General features: G+C 41.2%; 1 protein-coding gene and 1 pseudogene across 2 annotated transcripts in view; one reads left to right on the forward strand and one right to left on the reverse strand.

Annotated features, from left to right (window-relative positions):
• Positions 1-951: 951 nt before the first annotated feature.
• The window catches only part of Srpx2 (sushi repeat containing protein X-linked 2), a 26,258-nt gene continuing 5,733 nt past the window's right edge, over positions 952-21,476 (reverse strand). For both annotated transcript variants that reach the window (XM_008848350.3, XM_017801996.2), the window contains exons 3-11: positions 20,239-20,319; positions 9,459-9,650; positions 7,247-7,423; positions 6,840-6,966; positions 6,546-6,667; positions 4,298-4,477; positions 3,841-3,974; positions 2,768-2,889; positions 952-1,475 (exon numbers count right to left, since the gene is read on the reverse strand). In XM_008848350.3, coding sequence (XP_008846572.1) covers positions 1,295-1,475; positions 2,768-2,889; positions 3,841-3,974; positions 4,298-4,477; positions 6,546-6,667; positions 6,840-6,966; positions 7,247-7,423; positions 9,459-9,650; positions 20,239-20,319 — 1,316 coding nt within the window. In that variant the 3' untranslated portion in view covers positions 952-1,294. The remainder of the gene's footprint in view (positions 1,476-2,767; positions 2,890-3,840; positions 3,975-4,297; positions 4,478-6,545; positions 6,668-6,839; positions 6,967-7,246; positions 7,424-9,458; positions 9,651-20,238; positions 20,320-21,476) is intronic.
• LOC103746220 lies at positions 11,651-12,244 on the forward strand (annotated as a pseudogene).

Below are 21,476 nucleotides of genomic sequence, written 5' to 3' on the forward strand. Positions count from 1 at the left end.
AAAGGAAAAGAGGAAAGGGAAAGGAAGAAAGCAGGGATCTGTGTGTAGTTCCACTTCCCCAAAGCCCAACCTCCAGGCCTGGTTCCTAAGCCTGACCTTTCGCTGTTGTAGCTGCCATGGATTCTGAGCTCATCTTTGTAAGTGGGTATCTGAGGAAATCAATACAGGAGGTTATCCATTTTGTTTCCCTGCTACCTTCACTGGTGCTGTGTGTGTGTGTGTGTGTGTGTGTGTGTGTGAAAGAGAGAGAGAGAGAAAGAGAGAGAGAGAAAAACAACTTTGAGTGTTGTTCCTCAGATGCCATCTACCTTGTTTCTTTATGAGGCAGGATCTCTTACTACTTGGCCTGGTTCTTGCTAATTTGACTAGAGTGACTAGGATGACTGGCCAGTGAGCCCCAGGGACCTGACTATCTCGACTTCTCCAGCTCTGGGATTCTGAGTGCACAACCATCATGTCTGACATTTTTTTTTACTTGGATTCTGGGGATCAAACTCTGGTCCTTATGCTTACAGGAGCCAACTAAGCACCTCCCAAGTTCCCAGAAGTACTCTAATTCACAGGCTGGGGGTAGTTCTCTAATAAAGGAATGCTGTCAGGGTACTGGAGGCCTCAGTGAGCAGAACTTTCCCATGAGCAAACTGCAGCACCAGGAGAGAGCATTATGCCATGAGTGGATGTTTCTTCCCAAACTCACTGTAGTGCAATGTTTTTCTAACTCTTAATGAAGCAATGCTTCAAACAACATTTTCTTAGCCTAATGTCGTAGAAGGGGAAATGACAAGCATCTTCAAGAATTTTTGTGAATTCTTGTTACCCCCCTTCCGTTCCTATTACGATTAACCTGTAAGAAAAAAAATCCATTGACACTGAAAAATGTCCTGTTTGTCTGTTGCGATGCTGCCCTCTGCTGTCACCTTAGGGTAGAGGACCCATTTACAACACAGCCAGTAAATGAATGAGTTTAGCATTTACTTATCTGAAAAACTTTGGAGAACCGGGCAGAGGCTCCAGCTAAGAGAGGAAGATCTTCTACCCACAACTTACTGCCCCAGGGCCTGTCCTTAGTCCCCAGTTAGTTTCTTATGTTCTTCCAATGCTACCTGACGTGGAGGCCTGCTTAGGGAAACTAATATTCCACCTTAAAATGGTGCTGGAAATGTCCTAGGATTGACAATCTCTATCTCATAGTCTTTTCCTTAGCAGAGTGGGAAACAATTTTCTTTTAAAGCCCTCAGTTTCAGCTACTTTAGGGCAGCTTTTCACTTGACCTCAGCCAGACCCTGGCTCAAGGTCATTCGCATACATCTCTTTGCTCCCTTCGCTGTGTCAGCTCCTGGTTGCTCAGCAGGTAGTCATCAATGAATGTGAAGATTTCCTCTGGGGTAACAGGTTCCATGTAGCGTTCACGGTCGATACCCTGCTTGTCAATTAACACCATGTTGAAGTAGGAACGAGTGAGGTGCTGAAATTGTCTAAAGAGAGCAGCCCAGAGAGGCATGAGACCTGGGTTCTAATCACACAAGGCTCTTCCTTAGCTCCACCCCTTCCTGTGTCCCCCTCCCCTCCACTACCTATCTCAGGTCCTTTCTGCATTTTATTTTCTGCTCATTTCCTAGTCTTGCTGGCCCTACATGTCTGTACAACTCTGGCTTTTCCCTCCTCAATCTAGCTGGAACAGCTTATTATTTTGGGGCTTTGCTTTCCTTCTATATCCCTTTAATCAATGTGTATATCCCTACATATTGCATGAAGACTGTATGGAGTAACTCCAGGGGGCACGCATCACAGACACCATGACTTGTAGGTACATCATATGTAGTAGCTCTGAGGTTGAGAAACACCACCTGCTTCACTAGACCTGTAGGTGTAAGTCTGCTGCCTCTTTCCTCTGTTTCCTAGTCTCTTTAATTGGTTTGAATCTTTTTGTCTCCATTGAAACTGAGTCCTAGATGTAGGTGCTGTTTCTCCAACAGACAGCACTGATGACTTTATTGGCCCTGAGTATATGTAGCACTTTAAAGCTGATAATGGATAGATAATGAGAAAAGTGAATTTCTACCACCTGTTACCTATAACTTTCTCTTTCCCGAGGGAAAGAGAGATAGGATTCAGGTTTCACATATGACTAAAGATGCCTTTTTCTCCTTTGGAGACTGAAGGTAAACAAATAAGCCCACGGACAACAGGATTAGAGGCTTATCCTAAACATTGGAGTATGGAGTAGAATCCTTTGGATCTGTCTCAGTTCTGGCTCTTCAAAGACAGCTGAGGTGCCTTTATGAAAGCACAGAGAGGTAGTTTAGCATGGAACTTGGTTATGTATATTTCTAAAATATTTCATTTATTATTTTTATTTTATGTGTATGAGTGTATTGCTTGCATGTGTGTAAGTGCACCCGTGTCCTGCAATGCCTGCAGAGGCCACAATAGTGCATCAGATCCCCTGGAACTGGAGTTACGGACGGTTGTTAGTTGTCATGGTGAGTGCTGACATTTGAACCCGGGTTTTCTGCAAGAGCAGCCAGTGCTTTTACCTGCTGAGCCATCTCTTCAGCCCTGGTTATGTGTATTTTAAACTTTCCTTTCACTGTCATGTCCTACTAGAGTTTAGACTCACTCTCCTTACCTAATATAGCTGTAAGAGTTCAAATACAAGAAGTACCCCCAAGAGAATAGTGTCTGCTGCTGCAGCCATAACTCCCTGTTGTTAGTGTCCTGCATCAGGCTCCCACTCACCACTGCCCTACAGCCTCCCAGCCTGTACCTGAGCTCCTCGATGATGCTGGCTGATAGCTGTTGCTCTCGGATACGCCCCACCTCCTGAGGTGGCTGCCCCACCAGCTCTATGATGGTCACATGCCGAAAGTCCAGTCCACAGGTGGATTGCTGGGAGGGAGAGAGAACCTTTAACAGAATAGGCTTTTGCTCTGAAAATCCAAGGCTCTCTGGCTGATTCCCCTGGCAACCATATGAGGCAATATGGCAAAGAAAGGGCTTCTTTGATGATCACACAGTCTCATCATCAAGTGACCACACACTCTGACGTCTTCACAAACTTTTCCCACTTATTCCTGAAATACTTGCCACAAAGTGGTTCCTTTATTCCATTTAATGATATAACACTGGTTGTACAGTGTGGAGCAGAAAAGAGAAATATAATTCTTGACAGTTACCTGCTTTGGTCTTTTCATAAGTCCCTCTGGTTATATATCTAATGGCTCCTACATACCTGTACCTCCCTCATCAGTTAAAATCACCATGCAACTTCTTCATTTCCTTTGTGATACCACCATACTTTTTGTACTGGTAGTGATGGAGAGCAGAGGTCCTGGAGCTAGACAGCTGGGGCTCAATCCCAGCTCTACCACTTACTAGCTAGTGATCTTCAGAAAGTCACTGAAGCTGCCTGTTTCAGTTTTCTGGCCTATTCAGGGGGGTTATACTGGTACCTACTTCAAATGGGTTGTTGCAAGAATTAGTTGTGTATGTGTAAAAGCATGTAGATCATTACCTGGTACTTATCCAGCACTGATTATACAATGAAAAATTGTGGACACACACATGAGGTTTATTCTTAACATTTACATTGGATCATAGCTGTCTTATAAGCCTCTCCATATTATTTCTCCAATCTTTACCTAGCTTCCTGAAAGATACATCTACCATTCCAGTGGCCTTCTTTAATTTTCTACCAAAACATAGCACTTATTGACAATGTGATCATTATATCTAATGAGAACTCTAATCAAATAATAGTCACAAAAACTTTGAATAAGTAGAGTTTGTGCTGTACAGAATAAACTTTTTGCTAAGCCCTCATTGGGGAGTGGGTCTTACCTGCAGCATAGAGATCTGCATTTTGTAATATCGATTGGATGGGTCAGGAGCTGAGATAATGAGGAGACGCTGTTTTTCATAGAACTGATCCAGGAGGCCAGCAGCTGAGTTGACATTGACATTAATCTTCATAGCTGGGGCAAAAGCAGATGACTAATAAGAGGGCCCCCTTCGCCTTCACCCTGCTAGGTTAACCTAACATCTTGAAGAGTTTCAGTCTTTTAGGTTAACAATTCTTGTCCTCCTTTTCCTGAGGTGAATTCCTAAAGGAAATCTGAAGATCTTATAGCCTTTTGGGGGTAGAAGTAGTCTCTGGGGGGAATTCTGTCCCTTAAAATAAATCCATCTTAGAATCCCCATTCTCACACCCCACACATCAATATTAGATTCTAGGACCATGGAAGAACCCCGCCCTCCCAAAGTGCCCTTGATAACATCATTTTCTGGTTCCACTCACGAGTACAGATGGCTGGCGATCCTGACCATTGACGACTTGACTGGCAGACTCGGGATGGGGTGCCCTCGCGTTCATAACCACCATCACAGTGGTATTCACAGGTGGCACCATAGTTGTCCCCGGCTGAGGTGCAGGTGAGGTAGCCGTGCTGTGGTGGTTTCAGAATTGGACAGCGTCTCACTGTCAGGGAGGAGCTCAAGTTAGTGATAATGGCATCTCTCTCTCTCTCTCTCTCTTTTTTTTTTTTTTGGTCTTTTTTGAGACAGGGTCTCCCTGTAGCCCCAGCTGTCCTGGAACTCACTATGTAGACCAGGCTGGCCTTGAACTCACAGAGATCTGCCTGACTCTGCCTCCAAAGTGCTGGGATTAAAGGCATGTGCCACCACACCTGGCCATCTATGGCATCTCTTATAGGCAAGAAAGGCTAAGAGTTTGCCCGCTCTGAGTTTTCTAGAGTAAGAGACTTGAGATGACCAGAATGAATGGCTTTCCTGTTTCCGGTGTCCACGGATGGAGATACAATTTCTTTTCTTGAGGAATTAAGTTTGAAATGTAAGCACAGGCTCTTAGTGTCTAGAAACACAAGTGAATATTACATTTTCATCAAAAGACTGTGAACTTGTAAAGGAAACTGTTGTCATGCTTGTAGGCTTTACAGGCACCTGGTGCAAAGATGATCAACCTTCAGAATTACTTTCTTTTCTCAAGACTGGGTCTCACAGTGTAGCCCAAGGCGACCTGAAATTCTCTGTAGAGCAGAAGCTGGCCTGAAATTTGGTGACCCCCTGTATTAGCCTCTCAAGTGCTGGGATCGCAGGTATTCCCCACTGTACCTGCTCATATTTTTTTTTCTTTTTAAAAATTAATTATTTTTGTTCTATGTGTATGAATGTTTTGTGTGCATGTATGTAAGTGCACCCATGCATACAATACCCACAGAATTCAGAAAAGGGCATCAGAATCCCTGGAACTGGAGTTACTGACAGCTGTTAGCTGCCATGTGGGTGCTGAGAACAGAATCCAGGTCCTCTGCAAGAGCAGCCAGTGCTCTTAACTGCTGAGCCATTTCTCCATTCCTCAGAATTACTTTTAAGGGCATAAATAAGTCAAATGAATCCATGATTGGGAGAATGATAAAGCAAATCATGATACATTCTATTTAGGTTTTTTTTTGTTGTTGTTGTTTGTTTTCTGATACAGGGTCTCACTATGTATCCCTGGCTGGCCTGAAACTCACTATGTAGACCAGGCTGACCTCAAACTTAACAGTGATCTACCTGCCTCTGCCTCTCAAGGGCTGGGATAAAAGGCATGTGCTACTTTGCCTGACATATGATATATTCTTAGGGTAAGATATGCTGTCACCAAAAATATTTCTAAAGAAATTTTAAAGAATATGAGAAAATTACTTGTGTTTTAATATAAAAAAGTGAAAAAGTAACCTTAATATAGTTTATATATGTATTGAGAAAAAACTAGAAGGAAAACATCAAAATATGATCAGCAATCAGCCCTGGAAGATGGAGGTAATAAATTGTTCTCCTTTACATATTTCTTTAATGTTGTTTGTTTTTGTTTTTTGAGACAGGATCCTGCTACATAACTCAAGCTGACACTGAACTTGCTGTCCTCTTGCTTCTGCTTTGTGTACTGGTATTACAGGCATGTGTTGATGTATCTGGTTATTTTTTATTTATTTATTTATTTTTTTTGAGACAGGGTCTTCCTGTAGCCCCAGCTGGCCTGGAAGTTGCTATGTAGACCACGGTCACCTCAATCTCAGATCAGCCTGCATCTGCCACTTGAGTGCTGGAATTAAAGGTATGTGCCACCATGCCCTGCTGCTTCTTTATTTTTGAAATGTCTGACAATGAGCATGAATTTATTTCTATAATGGGAAAAGAAAAAACAATGTGACAGAAAGCAAAGAAGAAAAAAAAATAGGCAAACAATACCATCATTTCAATAGAGGTACATCAGAGCAAAGGTTGATTATATTTGATTATTTTGAAGGCTAGGAAAAAATGGATATAGCTAGACTTAGTAGAATAAGAAAGTCCTGAGAGTCTGGAGAGTCAAGGTTTCTGTGACAGTTGTATGCATGTGTAGTGTAGCTTCCTTAATTAGCCTGTTTGATGAAGTTGGGTTTCATCCCTCCCAGTATAAATAAGGGTTGTTGTTGGCTTCTAGAAGGGCAGGGAAAAACAGGAATATTGAATAATGTGGAAACTGAAGAACTCTTTCTGACCTTGTACTTTTACAATGAACTTGCAGCTAGCCCGGTTGTAGGCCTGGTCATAGGCAGTGTAACGAATCACATGCTCTCCTTCAGGAAAGTCAGAACCAGGCTCTGGTCCCCGAAGTGTCACCCTGAAGGAGATGGGGTGAAGGAGTTACTGAGCTACTAAAGGAAAGACAATTGAAACTGAGATCTGTGGCACATAATCACCACAGTCTCAGCTTGTGGAGTTTGAGTGTGAGCTGCCTGAAAAATGGGGAGAAGCTTCTGGGGGCACAAGGGGCACACATGACTCAAGCTCACCTGGTGATGGTACCATCAGCAGAATCTTTCACCAGGGGTGGATCCCAGTATACTCGAGCTGTTAGTTTCTCTGGCTCTGCCATCTTCTCACGTGAGTGAGGACAACGAATCTTAGGTGGATCTATGTCTGCCAAGGTAAAAAGTCAAGTGCTAATTTATCATTCTCGTGCCTTCCCTAGAAGCAACCTATTGAAGAAATACTACACACCACTGGGTAGGTAAAAAGTTCACAATTTATCTAGGAAAGAGGGGAAAGAAGCCTGACTCCATGTACAATAATCCTATGCCCATGGATTGTTCTCATAGTGAACAGGGAGTCCTTCTTCAATTAGAATTCCACATCTTTTTATGGACACAATGCTGGGTGGCCCGTTGCAGCAGAATAACTGGGAGCAACCTGCATTTACCTACACATACAGGCTCGCCTCCACTCCATTGCCCATCTTCCATGCAAATTCGGCTGCGGTCACCTTCTAAGTGGTAGCCACTGGAGCAGCTATAATCACAGCGGGAGTCAAGCAGCACCCCGTTTGTGCAGGTATAGGTGCCACTAGTGATGAATGGAAGAGCATGGCATCTCATCTCTATGAGAGAACCAAATGAGAAGGTCAGGACCCTGTGGGACTATCTGGAAGTGATGCCTGAGCATGTAACACAGGGTGAACAAAATCAGAGTCGGCAAAAGAATACAGAAGACTCATTCAAACTGCCCCTTAAAATTTTCTATCAAACTGCTTTTCTCCTAAATTTTCTTTTTATATTCACATTACAAGGTACAGAAGCTAAGTCAGTGATATGGAAAGTGGGGTCTCAAAGAAGTAAAGCTCCTGTCCTTGTACCTGAACATCAGAATGAGATCTGGATTTGCATGCTAGCTTTACCTCTCACTCTGTGACTTGGAGATGTTGCCTCATTTCTCTGAGTCTCAGTGTTTATCAGTAAAGTATATTTACTTCACAAGATCATTATTCAATTTAAGGAGAGCCTCAGCAATGGTTAATTTTGGTTTCTTCTCTTTCAGTTACTACATCTTTTTCAGATGCTACATGTCTTTCAGCTTTTATAGCTCCTCATGGGTATAATTTTGGTGTTGTACAGACAGCTCTTAGACAACACTCACTTACATGCCACACTAAGCTGGCTTCTGTCCAGGTGAGTCAGGCCAGTGTCTGGAGGGTGAGGTGTGGTGGTGTTTAATAAAGGAGGAATCTGTGTGCTTCAGAGAGTGTCACCATGGATTAATTGTGAGTCTGTACTTGCCATAGTCTTGTTTGAGATACCTGATACTTGAGAGAAGTAGGCTGTATATTTTTTTAACACTAAGCTCTAATCCTGCATAAAGTTCAATTGTTAGAACTTTGAACAAAAATTCTGTACAGGCTCTGTTCATTTTGTTTCTTGACTGTACCATCTTGGAAGATTATTGCTTATCCACTTTCCTGTATTTGTTATGTAAAATCACATGCAAAAATGATTTCCTTGAAATCAGAGCCTAGAAAAAAGTTTTTCCTCTTCAGATGAATTCATTTTCTTAGTATTGTATGATAATGAAAGCAACAGATTCAATGCATTTGCCCTTTTATCTGTCAAAGGTCAAAGCTTAATATAGCACCCAGCTTCAATAACCACCATATTCTAGGCACCTGGAAATATGTATATCTTCATTATTTTAACTGGTTTTATGTTTATTTACAATTTATAACCTTATATATTTGTTTTGTCAGTTCCAGTCAAACTCATTTTGGTAACAATGATATTTAAGTCTTAAAACAACTTAATTCTGGTCACCTAAAGGGTTGTGATGACTTCCTTTTGGTCATCCCTCCTCTCATTCCTTCCATAGCCTCCTTTCTCACCAAGCTCATTTCTCTCTGAATCCTCAGCCCTTCTGTATCCAAGGGTACAGCATGCATGTCCACACATCTCTGTTTCTATCCCAATAGCCTATTAGCAACTTGAAGGTGACCAAGGACTAAGTGAGCTCCTGAGACAACCAATATAGAGCCCTGTGCATACAGATGTCTTCCATTTGGTGATTGACATATGGACAGATAAATTTCTACTGCCAAAAGGAGGTAGGCTGAAGAGTTTGAATCAGAAGTGGGGGTTGGGACATAAGTGGAGATATACTTTGGGATATGTATGCATTCCTATCTCCATATTATAGACTCAGGGATTCTTTTTTACTTTCAGACGAAAACGAAGACTAGCAGATTCTTCATTAGCTTGCCTGGCAAGGTCTTCCAAGGCTTGTAGGCTAGTAAGTATGATACTTGACCACAAGTGGGAAAGAGTATAGAACACATCGTTGGAAGTTCCAAAAGGTTCCCAGGCCATTAGTTACTCAAGGCCAAGCCTTATCCTCCTACACATATTTCCAGGTTCCCTGAGTCACAATGGCTGGCTGCTGCCTGAATGTGCATATTGCTTGGATAGTGTCCACACACCAAGAAAAATAAACTATAATATTAGTAGGAAGAAAGTCTCTGTTGGAGGCCTAAGGAAAATTCCCAACTTCCACTTAAAAGAAGGTCATAGTAACACCTCAAGGTATATACCTTTCATGGCCAGCAGGCCTACTTCTCTCTTATACACAGCATATGCTCACATACAACTTACGCCTGCAGTAGGCAGTTCCAGACCAACGCCGACTTGGCAAGCATTGCACCGACCTCCGACCAATCAGTCGAAAGCCCCGGTCACAGGAGAGCTCACAACGTGTGCCGAGGCTGCTGTGATAATTTCCTCCTCTTGGTGAGTAGCATGTGGCTTCTCCATCCTGGATATTTAATGTATAACACCATCGGGGGACTGTAGTGATAGAAGAAAAGTGAGCTAGAAGCACAGTGATCAACATAGGGTGCTGTTATCAAAAGGAAAGGCATGTAATTCAATGGAATGTAATGGAGATCCCAGAAATAGGCCTACATAAGTATGCCAATACGATTTTGGACAAAGGTTCAAAGATGATTCAATGGAGGAAAGACAGTCTTTCAAACAAATGGTGTGGAACAATTGGAATTTCATTTGCAAAGAAAAAAGGAAACATAATGTAAATCTCATACCCTATACAAAATTTAATCAAAATGAATGTTGGATTTACGTTAAAGACTGCAAATATGAAACTGATGGAAAAATGGGAGAAAATCTCTGGGATTCAAAGATGGGCAAAGAAGTCTTAGATATGATACCAAAAGCACAAATCATTAAAGAAAATCAATGAATTGGACCTTTTCAAGATGAAAAACTTTTGCTCTATGAATGAGATCAAAGACAAAGCAGAAACTGGGAGAGAATATTTGCAAATAATGTATCCAACAAAGGACTAGTATCTAGAATATAGGAAGAATTTTCAAAACTCAACACTAAAAATGCAAACAATCCAATTAGAACCCAAATAGAAGACATGAAGAGACATGTTACTAAAGAGTATATGTGAATGGTAAATAAGAATGTGGAAAGATGTTCAGCACTGTTCATCATGCCTATTTTTTGCTGTTCTTCTTGTTATTTTGAGACAGGGTCCTCCTGTAGCCCCAGCTGGCCTGCAAATTGCTATGCAGACCAAACTGGCCTTGATCTCATAATGATCACCTGCCTCTGCCTCCTGAGTGCTGGGATTAAAAGTGTTAGCCACTACACCTGGCTAGAATGCCTAAATTTTAAAATGACAGTACCAAGTTCTGGAGAAGATGGAGGGAAATCACCTGTCTCATACATTGCTTGGGGGAAATGCAAAAACAAAGGTATGTTGGAAAATAGGTAGTTTTAATAAAGGTAATACTATACTGTCTTTATAAAGAAAGGCATGCTTATTATATGATGTTGCAATCCTACTTCAAGGTGTTTACCCAAGTGAAATGATAGCCTGAGATCACACAAAATCTTATGTACTAATGTTTAAAGTAGTTCTATTTAAAACTGTCAGAAATTGGACACAACTCAAATGTCTTTCTTTGGGTGAATGTTAGAACTAATAAATGAATGAATGAACTGCTGATGCGTGTGACAATAAAGATGAATTGCAAGAATATTTGGTGGAGGCTAGAGAAACTAGACATAAAAGACTACATTCTGTAGACTTCAGTTATATGACAAATATTCTGGGAGAAATGCAAGAAATTTTATAGGGGCAGCATATAGATTAGTAAACAGCACCATGGGGCAAGTTTTTGAGGTGGTGAAGCCATTTTGTTCTGTGGTGGTAGTTACTTTATATTTATCAAAACTGACAGAACTGTACACCAAAAAAGTGAAATTTGTTGGATCCAATTTAAAACAACTTTTATAAAGGCACGAAAATGTAAAGTTGAGAGAGAAAGGGAATGTGACACCAAAGAGGATTGCTTAGGACTGAAAGTTCAATCCCAGTTCAGTACTGAACACAAAAGTTTATAGGGCAGTTATATTACAAAGCCATCATAAAGATACCTTACTGGTGACAGAAAATAAATGACTCTTCAACCGGTTTTGTGTTTTTGCTAATTTGTTTTCTTATTTATTTTTAATTTGTACCTAGCATAGAACTGGGGAAATGGGCGGGAGGCCCCAACCTTAGCCAAAGTATTGGCAGCTGATTACCGCTGGGTGACCTTTAAGGGAGAGACTCTAGATAGGCTTACTAGACTCCAGTGGATGAACTTGCATTGAGGGATGTCTGGGTGCACTAACTTGATTTGATAGGCCTTAAAATATGTGACAGATTACATACAGATTCAATCCTAGGATCTATTTGGGTAAGAAGAAAACCAACTCCCTCAAGTTAACCTCTGACCTCCACTTGTGTGCTATGGTATCTCTGGGCTCACACACATAAACTCAAATAAATGATAGTGTTAAAAATTATTATTATCTTCCTAGATCCCAAATCCTCCCTGTCCGCAATGTGTTCCCTGGCCGCCACGTTTCTGCTGCTGGTGTTCATCGTCGCAGCCCAGGCCAAGCCCGTGTTCTTCAAGGACTGCGGCTCTGTGTTGGAGTGATAAAGGAGGTGAACGTGAGCCAATGCTCTACCCAGCTCTGTGCACTACACAAAGGACAGTCCTATAGTATCAATGTCACCTTCACTAGCAACACTCAGTCTGAAAATAGCACAGTTCAAGTTCATGGCATCCTGGCAGGTGTCCCAGTCTTCTTTCCTATTCTTGAGCCTGATGGTTGTAAGTGGAATCAACTGCCCGCCCCATCTGGAAAGATAAGACCTATAGCTACCTGAATAAACTGCCGGTGAAGAATGAATACCCCTCTGTAAAGCTGGTGGTGGGGTGGAAACTTGAGGATGATAAAAATCTCTTCTGCTGGAGACTCCCAGCAGAGATCAAATGCTAAAAATAAATAAATAAAAAATATGTGATAGACTGCATGAAACCTGATGGGGGAGTATAGGAGGGTGTGGACAGGGGAGGAGGTATAAAGATGATTAAAATATTTTATATGAAATTCAATTCAAATATGCAATTAGATCTTAAAATATAAATTTGAAATTTTTTATGTCTACTATAATTTTGAATAATGTTTACTGACAAAACTGTACTGCCAGGCTTCAAGAATAAAGTGAAAGTTGTCACTGTTCCTATAATGTGAGTTTGCCATTTCCTTTCCAAATTCTCTACTTATACAAAGTCTTTCAATATATTCATGTTATTTCTTAAAAAGCAATTCTAATAAAATATTATAAATAAAAAATAAAAATAAACCTTCAAAAATTTAGTTATTTACTTTTGTGTATGAGTGCTTTGCCTGCATGTATATAAGTGTACTCATGTCGTGCAATGCCCTTGGAGGTCTGAAGAGGACATCAGATTCCCTAGAACTTGAGTTACAGACAGTTGCTAGCTGCCATGTGAGTGTTGGGAACTGAACCCTGGTCCTCTACAAAGGCAGCAAATGCTCTTAACTACTGAGACATCTCTCCAGATTCTATTTGTTTTTTTGAGATGGGGCCTGCTATATAGTCCAGGCTGGCCTTGAACTCATGATCCTCCTGACTCAGTCTCCTGTACAGGCATACAGAGGAACACATAGAAACAAATTAATGGTGTTCTGCCCAAGGTTGCTTGTACAGCATGACCCAAATCTGTTTGCCTGGAGTTGTGAAGGGAAGAGTCCTAAGTGAGCTTATTCGATTCGCAAATCCCAGAGACAAAAACTTTTAAAAACACGGACTTTTTACCAAAAGCACATTACGTTGGGAGCTCAAGAAATAGCAACAACAAAAGGCTTCTGATTGCGTGTAACTGGAGAATGAAGACAGATGACAGGAGAAAACTATTCTTCAACCAATACCATTCTTGGAGCTTTCAGCATTAGTTTAAGCCTGTGGCAGTAACAGGGCTGCCATCTGGAGACACTGTCTCCAAATTACATGATGTCTCTTAAGCACTAGAGTTGTGGAGCTAGTGATTATAAGGCCACAACACATGTCACAAAGATTTACATGGGAGGCTGGGACCTCAAAAAAATCACTTCTGTTCTATTTCTCTCTCATATTCTGTCAAGGAAAATACATATCAAATTGAAACTGGTAGAGGAAACAAGAATGGTAGAGAGAAATATAAAGCTCTGGATCAATGCAGAGAGCAATAGGGGCTCAGCTAGTGTAAATAAGTTCATGTTTGTTGGCCCAGTCTCAGAAAGACAAATGTCACACATTTTCTCTTCTTTGTGGTTCCTAGATTTTTTTTATTATTGTTTTTTATTTATAGATTTTTTTTGTGTATTTCATACAGAAAATCCCAATCTAATTCATCTTTATACCTGCATCCCAAATGGCACTCTCCCAAACCTCCCCCCAACCCAGTTCCTAGATTTTTAAAGCATACATAAAACCACCTGTGTATACAGGGCATGAAAGTAGAAGTGAAAATGTCCAAGGGGACAAAGAGGGCCAGGGAAGGACAAAGAAATTCGAGGGTCAGGGATATGGAGGAAATTTGTTCAACATACAACATATACTTTAAAATATTCTATTTACTATTTTTTTTCATATGTGCAACTGTATTGCCTGCATGTGTGTAAGTGCACCTGTGTCATGTAGTGCCCGTGGAGGTCTGAAGGGGGTGTTGGATGTCTTGGAACTGGAGTTACAGATGGTTGTTAGCTGCCATGTGGGTGCTGGGACCTTAACCCTGGTCCTCTACAGGAGCAGCCAGTGCTCTTAACCACTGAGCCATCTCTCCAGCCCCACAATATATACTTTTATGAAAATTAAAAATAAATCCCTGGCTCAGAGGAATCCTAGAGTAAAGACAGAATTTTGGAAGGAAGGAGAAGGGCAAAAGCAGACAGTTTTCAAATAAGGGAGAAGTAGTCTCTAGGAACTGTAGCCTAGTGGCATGACTGAGCACAGTGTTCTGGAATGTTTAAAGTTAAGGCTTAGGAACGGTTAGAGAAGGGAGTCTCTAGGAGCCCTGAAGAACAAGTAATTCCAGACTGACTTCATTTCCTTAAGAGGCAGGGCCACTAAACTGGTAGAACAGGGGAGATGGTAGGTTCATTATGTTGAATTCAGTAAAGCATATGGTTTTTCATGTCAGTGATGTGCATGAGATGAAGAAATACAGGGGCGGTGACAGTATAGTTAGAGAGATTCATAACTAACTGAACAACTGTATCCAAAGAATGCTAATGAGAACTGAGGTTAAGTCAATGGGCTACTGCATGCTGAAAATATCGGCTGGGAAAGTATTAGTACTGAGTGCTATGTCCACACACCATGCTACATCCTTTTCTTCTCATGTCCATCATCTCATGTAGTCCAACGCCCAATGATGTAAATAGTCTTTATCCTTATTTTACAGATGAAGAAGTAATTTTCCCAGGGTCCCTCAGAAAGTAAGGGTCAGGGCCAGGATTGAACCCACGCTTTGTCGATTCTAAAGTCTATGTTCTTTCTAAGTACAAAAATCTGTCACTCCAGCTGCCATTTTGAAGTATTATCTATTGATTTTGAAGAGGGCATATATCTACATGGTTCAAGACCCCCAAAGTGTAAACAGCTACAAAGTAAAATGTCTCCTCTCAACCCTGCACATATGCCTCTCCTCACTTATTCTACTTCCACAGAAACCCTGTTAACAGTTTATTTGTACAGATATGCAAACATTTGTAGAGCTTATTTTTCTTTGCTTTTTAACACATACAGTAGTGTATTATGCACACTTTTCCCACCATTGCTTTATTTTTTTGTGGTCCTTAGGATCAGACCCACGCCTTTGTGCATGCTAGGAAGTGCTCTATCACTGACCTACACACCAACCCTAACCATTATTTTTTAAAATAAAGTGAATTGTATATGTTAGAGATCTTTGCATAGAATATCATAGCAAGCATGTACTTTATTTAAATAAAATAACATTTATAAAGTACTTGCTATTGTGACTGGCATATAATAGGTACTTGTCTAGAGTCAAGAAGCTGGAAAGGCTTTTTTTTTTTTTTTCTGGGCACATAAGGAAGAGAAAGTCCACCAACAGGGTGGAAAGGCCTGCTCTGTGGTTAACTTCAGATAACACAGGCACTGACTAGTTTGCTCAGGGCTGAGCAAACTGTGAGGCAATTGCTTAGCTGTCCAGATAAGAGAATGAGAGAAAATGTATTTTTACAGATAGTATCAAACTACATAAAATAGTATATGCCTTTTACTTATCTCTTCTTTTTAACCTTAAAGAAATTTGTTTTTATCTGTCTGAATATTTTGCCTGTGTGTTTGTATGTATATCACATACATGATGTGCCTGCAGAGACCAGAAGATGAGATTGGTTTCCCTAGAACTGGAGTCACAGGCGGTTGAGAACTGCTATATGGTCTCTGGGAACTGAACCCTGGTCCTTTGCAAGAGCAGCAAGTGCTCTTGTCTGCTAAGCCATCTCACCCTTCTATCTTTTAAAAAAACAGTTACAATTTAATGAAAGGGATGGAATAAGCATGCGGCTTCATAGTCAGACAGACCTGGGTTTAAATTCCTGCTCTGCTGCCTTAAGTTCTGTCATTCTAAATTTAACATTCTTGAGTCTAGTTTCCTGTCTGTAAAATGGGAGGGAATAAAGCAGTCCCATGTCACTGTGGTAAAAATAAAATGAAATCACATGTATAAAATATCTACTCTCCATTGTGATATTCTCTAAATTGGTGTCTGGCCTGGAGCCCCTACTTCATCTGTCTTCAACCACCAACATGCTGTGACTTCCATTTCTGGCATGACTTCCATTTGTAGACATCATCTCTAAATACAAGAAGCACTTATATGGTATAGTTGCAGAGAAAGTGATTATGAGGTCACAAAGGATTACAAGGCATGCTGGAACCTCAGGGTGTACTTCTGCTAGCCACTCCTTCCCTTGCATCATTGATAACTTCGTTTAGTTTGTTTTAGGCCTGGAGACCAAAGTTCCAAAGAGAGTTACAGGACACTAGGCACCAAGGCAAAGATCACTATGTGACATATAATTTTCTCAAGGTCTTTTTGCTAATGTAAAAATAACCAATGAGGTGGCTGGGGGGATGGTCAGCAGTGAAGAGCACTGGCTCCTCTTGCAGAGAACCTGAGTTTGGTTCCCAGCACCCACATGTCAGATAACAACTTTTGGTAACTCCAGTTCCAGGGAATCTGATGCCTTCTTCTAGCCTCTGAGGGCATTGCACTCATGTGGTGCACTTACATACATACAGGCAAAATAATCATACACATAAAATAAAAAATTAATTAATAAATTAAATTTAAAAACTAACCAATGAGAAAGGTTAACAGTAACCACAGGGCTTAATGGTAGAGCATTTACGTAGCATGCATGAGACCCATGAGATTCATAGTAACACATAAAGAAGTACTTTTTGAACTTGTTTTTCTATTGTCTGCTTCTCTCATTTTCAATCTCCTAAAATATGGCTTCTGTTCCCAGGAGGCCAACAGTCAAAATCTAGGCAGATGAAAAGAGTATGGCTCCTGTTGGTTAATAAATAACCATTCTGATGAGAGCAATAAACGGTAGACCAACAAAGACCAGTACATGATGAAGGTGAGATGAGTAGTCTAGGCAAATAAATGAATGAATGACTAATAAACTAAATAAATGAACATTAATTTCAGAAGAGGGACATAGTAGATAATCAAAGAATGAGGAACATCATGATGGCCAAACAGGCAAAGGTACTTGCTGCCAGTTATGCCATGTGAATTCAATCCATGGGACTCACATATTGTAAGAAGAGAACCGACTCCCCTGCAAGTGGTCCTCTGATATCCACACATGAGCTGTGGCATATTCCCCAACTAACCGACTAACTGACTGACTGACTGACTAACTAACTAACTAGTTATCTAGCTAGCTAAATAAATAAATAAATAAATAAATAATGTAATAAGGAAAAAACCAGAATGACTGTGTGAGGGAAAGTTCAGTGTGGGCTAAAGCAGTTTGGTAGAAAAACACAGTAGTACACACCAGCTTGGCTAAAGCACAGATTTCATGTGGGGCTAAGAGGTAGGGTAAGAAGTTGCCAGGCTGGGACATGAGGCCATATTTTGATTTAAAATGATCTTAGTGGGTCACTAGTTTTGGGGAATGCAGAAACATGAGCCAAGGAATCCATATGTGATACTTGCTATTATTCATGTATGAAGTAAAAAAAAATCTAATCCCATGGATTAATACAGAAATGACAGGTCCTGGTTAATGACTAATGAGAAATGATGCGGAAAAGAGGGTTCTTAAATACAATGGCGGATATTAGAAGTTACACTGAGATACTTTGAAGTCTGCGTCACTAAGAGAATGATAGTAGCATTATCAGATGGAGAAGACTCAGGTGGTAGAAACTTTTTTCAGATAAGATGAAAGAATTCCATTTTAGACATCTCCAAATAGATGTGTCTAGCAGTGTTAGAGATGCAGTCCAGGAGCTCCAGATGTCAGGGTTTCCCAAAGTTCAGATCCTAGCTTAGTTCTCTTTGTGGTCACTACCAGACAGTCCATCTTCTATCTTAGCTTCAACTATGATCAGAATAGTGAAATATCATGGATGCCAAGGAAGAAGTATGAAGAAGACAAGGGTGTGCTTACTGCTGTTCGATGGACTGAGGAGACTGAAACTCAAGGCCATGGGATTTGGTCATCAAGAGGGAGAGAACTGTCAGTTTCAAGATGTGCTATTTCAGCTGGAGATTTGTGGGTGGGTGGGAAAACAGATTGCAGGGAGTTTAGAAGCAGAGACACTGGGTATGCACAGTTAGTAATGAGAAGATGAGAGAGGGAAAGATAGCTAGAAAGAAGTATAAAAGAGCTCAAAGCTTGGATGGTTTCTGTACTTGAACTATTTCCTCAAAGGTTCCCATTTACTACCTTCTTAAAATATTTTCTAACCTTCAGTTCAATCTCTTTACAGTATTTGACTCAGTGGATCCCTTACCCTTTACATATTTCTAAATTTTTGTATGTAGCTTTTGTAATATGGTACGCAGTCTCCTTTCCACATTGGCCATTAGCTCTCTTTCCTTTGATGGCTCCTTTTCTCCTACTCGTATCTAACAATGTCTTCTAAGGCTTCGTCCTCGGCTCTCTGGTTCTTCAGATAGCCCATTCATCTAAGTGGAGGAAACTCCATCTTTTTCTTCCAACTATCTGTTCTATAGCTTTCCAAAATAGTTTTCTTTTTCTTTATTTATTTTGTGTGTGGGCATGTGTGTGGGCATGAGGAAGCTGTCAAGCTTGGTGGCAGGCACTTTTTAACCTGCTGAACCACCTTGCTGGCTCCTAGTTTTCTTTTTTTTAACTTGTCTTTCTCAGAACATTCCTCTAGTTCTCCTGGGTATTTATACAGGATTGTCTCTGGTAGTCCTTTCTTTCTTAGCTCCTTGGTACATCAAATCTGTACCCAATCTTACCATCTCCTTCTTTGAAACATCTATGGGGGTACATCCTTTTATTCTGGTTCTTGGGATCACAACTAGGAGATCCCTTTACCTTGCAGGCATGCACTCTATACCCCAATCTCTCTGGCGTTCATCCTTACTCTTCATTTATTTGCCACTAGACTCAAATATTTCTAGATCCCATTACTGTAACTAGTTTCTGGAGAGTCTCCCTGACTCAGGCTCTACTTCTCCCAATCCTTTCTTTCTGAACAGAATAACCTAGTTAATACCTTGAAATTACTTTTTACAGTGTCACTCTCCTGTTCAAAAAATGTGATAACTCTTTAGAGCATCTACTATAAAAGCTAAACTCATTTGTGTGCTTGACAAGGAAAGCTTGGAGACAAAGAATCATAAGTTGAAGGCATATTAGACATCCAAACTAACTTGCCTTCTAATATATGAATCCCTATTTGGCATTCATCTCACTCTCCTTAGAAGAACCCCCTAGATCATGGAGCCTTTCCTAATTTGATCTCAATTTCTTTTTGAGGCAGGGTCTTCCTGTAGCCTCAGCTGGCCTGGAACTTGATATGTAGACCAGGGTGGCCTTAATCTCAGAGAGATCTGCCTGTCTCTGCCTCCTGGGGGCTGGCATTAAAGGTATGTGCCACCATGCTTAACTGATCTCATTCTTTATTTTCAACTCTATTCTGTTACTCCATCCACATTCCATTCCTACTAGTCAGCATGATTTCTTCTTAGCTCCCTAGTGCAATGGGTTTGTTTTTACCTCCATATCTTTCTTTGGCCATGTGCTTTGGCAAAAAGGCATCACCTTTTCTGTTCACAAAATCTCACTCATCATTCAAGGCCTAGCCTGAAAGTCATCTTTCATGACCTCTTTCCTGAATTCCTTGTCTTAAACTCTTAGCACATTTACTACCACACAGTTGCACACTTACTTGCTCTATCTGTGCTAACTTTATCTTCTTTTTACCCTCAACAGAATGAAAGACCTTTGAGGAGAGCAAAACCTTGCCTTAGACTTTGCATTTCCCACAGGCTTATCCTGCGCAGGATTAGGCTATTAGAGCAGGCACTCAGTCAATGCTTAATGACTCATAGTAGAGGAGCAGCCTTCAGGCTAGGGAGATAAAGCCACACAGCTGGCCAGCCACCACGTTTGTGTTTAGAAATTACAGCACACCTGCTGGGTATGAAGGTGCACACCTGTAATGCCAGCACTGGAGAGGCTGAGGCAGGAGGATCTTGAATTCAAAGCTGTCCTGGGATACATAGTGAGATCCTGTCTCAAGAAAGAAACAAACAATACAAGATGGTGTGGGCTTAGTGGTAGAGAGCATGCCTAGAAACAAAACAAAAGCAAAAGCAAAAACAAACAAAAAACAATCACAAAGAAAAATCACAGTCTCTGATGAGTCTCTGTGCTGCAATTTTGACACATATGAGCTAAACATGGATGAGGATGGTTCAGGGAAGGCCAGAAAAAAGCCTCCCTGAGGGTGAGAATGAAGAAGGATTACCTCGGTAGTCCAGGGCACGATTTCTTGAGATGTCTTCTGCATATACTTCATTGTAGCTTTCATCTGGATAGTAACCTGAGCCTAGAATGGAGAAGAAAATATCAAGCTGATATATATTTTTTTTCACTCAAGTCCTTTTCAGCACCACCCACCACCACCTATCTCTTCCTAAGAACACACTTCATGAGAAGGCAGCTAAGTGACTTGTGAAGTTGCAGTGTTGTGAGACTGAACACTTCAGGTTCATAGAGAGCAGCCTCACAGGGTAAAGTGTGGGAGGCTCACTGGTAGCACCAGGTGACTCCTTCTAAAAGATAACTAACCTTCTGAACCACCTATTGGTCCTGTCAATCTGGACTATAAATGACCCATTCCCATGATGCAACACATAGTCTTCTTTGGACATGGACTGTTGTTCTAGGTGTAAGGAAATAATAGAGAATAAGTGTCTTCCCCCGTGACAGGCCTGCACAAAATTCTCAAGAGGAAATGATATTTCAAGGGCAAGAAGGAATGAGAGAAGTCAGACTAAGTCCCACCGCCACCCCCCCAAACTGCAGGAGACTGAACTGAGAGCCTCATGCATGCGAGGTAACTGTTCTATCACACTCAAACTGCCTCTCCTAAGGCAGAGTTCTTTGAATCAATTTCCTATTTCTCTGATCAGGAGAATTTAGCAGTGAGCAGCTGAGCTGGAGAACTTTCCTAATCTGTCCTCTTCCATCCAGTTAAGTGGCACAGTCCCTGGTGGTGGCAGGTCTGTGGCTGTCTGGGAGACTAAACAGTGTTTTCCACCAGACGGCAGGAAATCGGTCATGAACATGAACTAATTGGAAAACAATTTGGTCTTTTCTGGAGCGAAGTTTCTGGAATTCCTTCTTCCAATATCCCTGAGCTCTAGTATATGCACAGGAACAGAGCAGCTAGCTGTGTTAAGAAGACAATTCTTCATTTCCAGGACAGGCTGTGCTTCCAGGACAGGGCTGGCCTTTAGAGCTGGAGCCCTTTAAGTTGTGTAAACACTCAGACCACAAGCTAGTGGCCTTTTTCTCTAGGTAGAGGCACAAGGCACCCTGCCTCTGCACTAAAGGGTGGAGCAAAGGGTAACATGATGAAGCTACTCTAATCCATAAGGCCCAGGCTGAGGGTGTGTGTTGGTGTGTGTGTGTGTGTGTGTGTGTGTGTGTGTGTGTGTGTGTGTGTCTGGAGGCACGAAACCATGCAAGCACATGTAGAGG

The sequence above is a fragment of the Nannospalax galili genome, unplaced genomic scaffold, assembly GCF_000622305.1.
Source record: "Nannospalax galili isolate Female #2095 unplaced genomic scaffold, S.galili_v1.0 scaffold3, whole genome shotgun sequence".
Lineage (NCBI taxonomy): Eukaryota > Metazoa > Chordata > Mammalia > Rodentia > Spalacidae > Nannospalax > Nannospalax galili.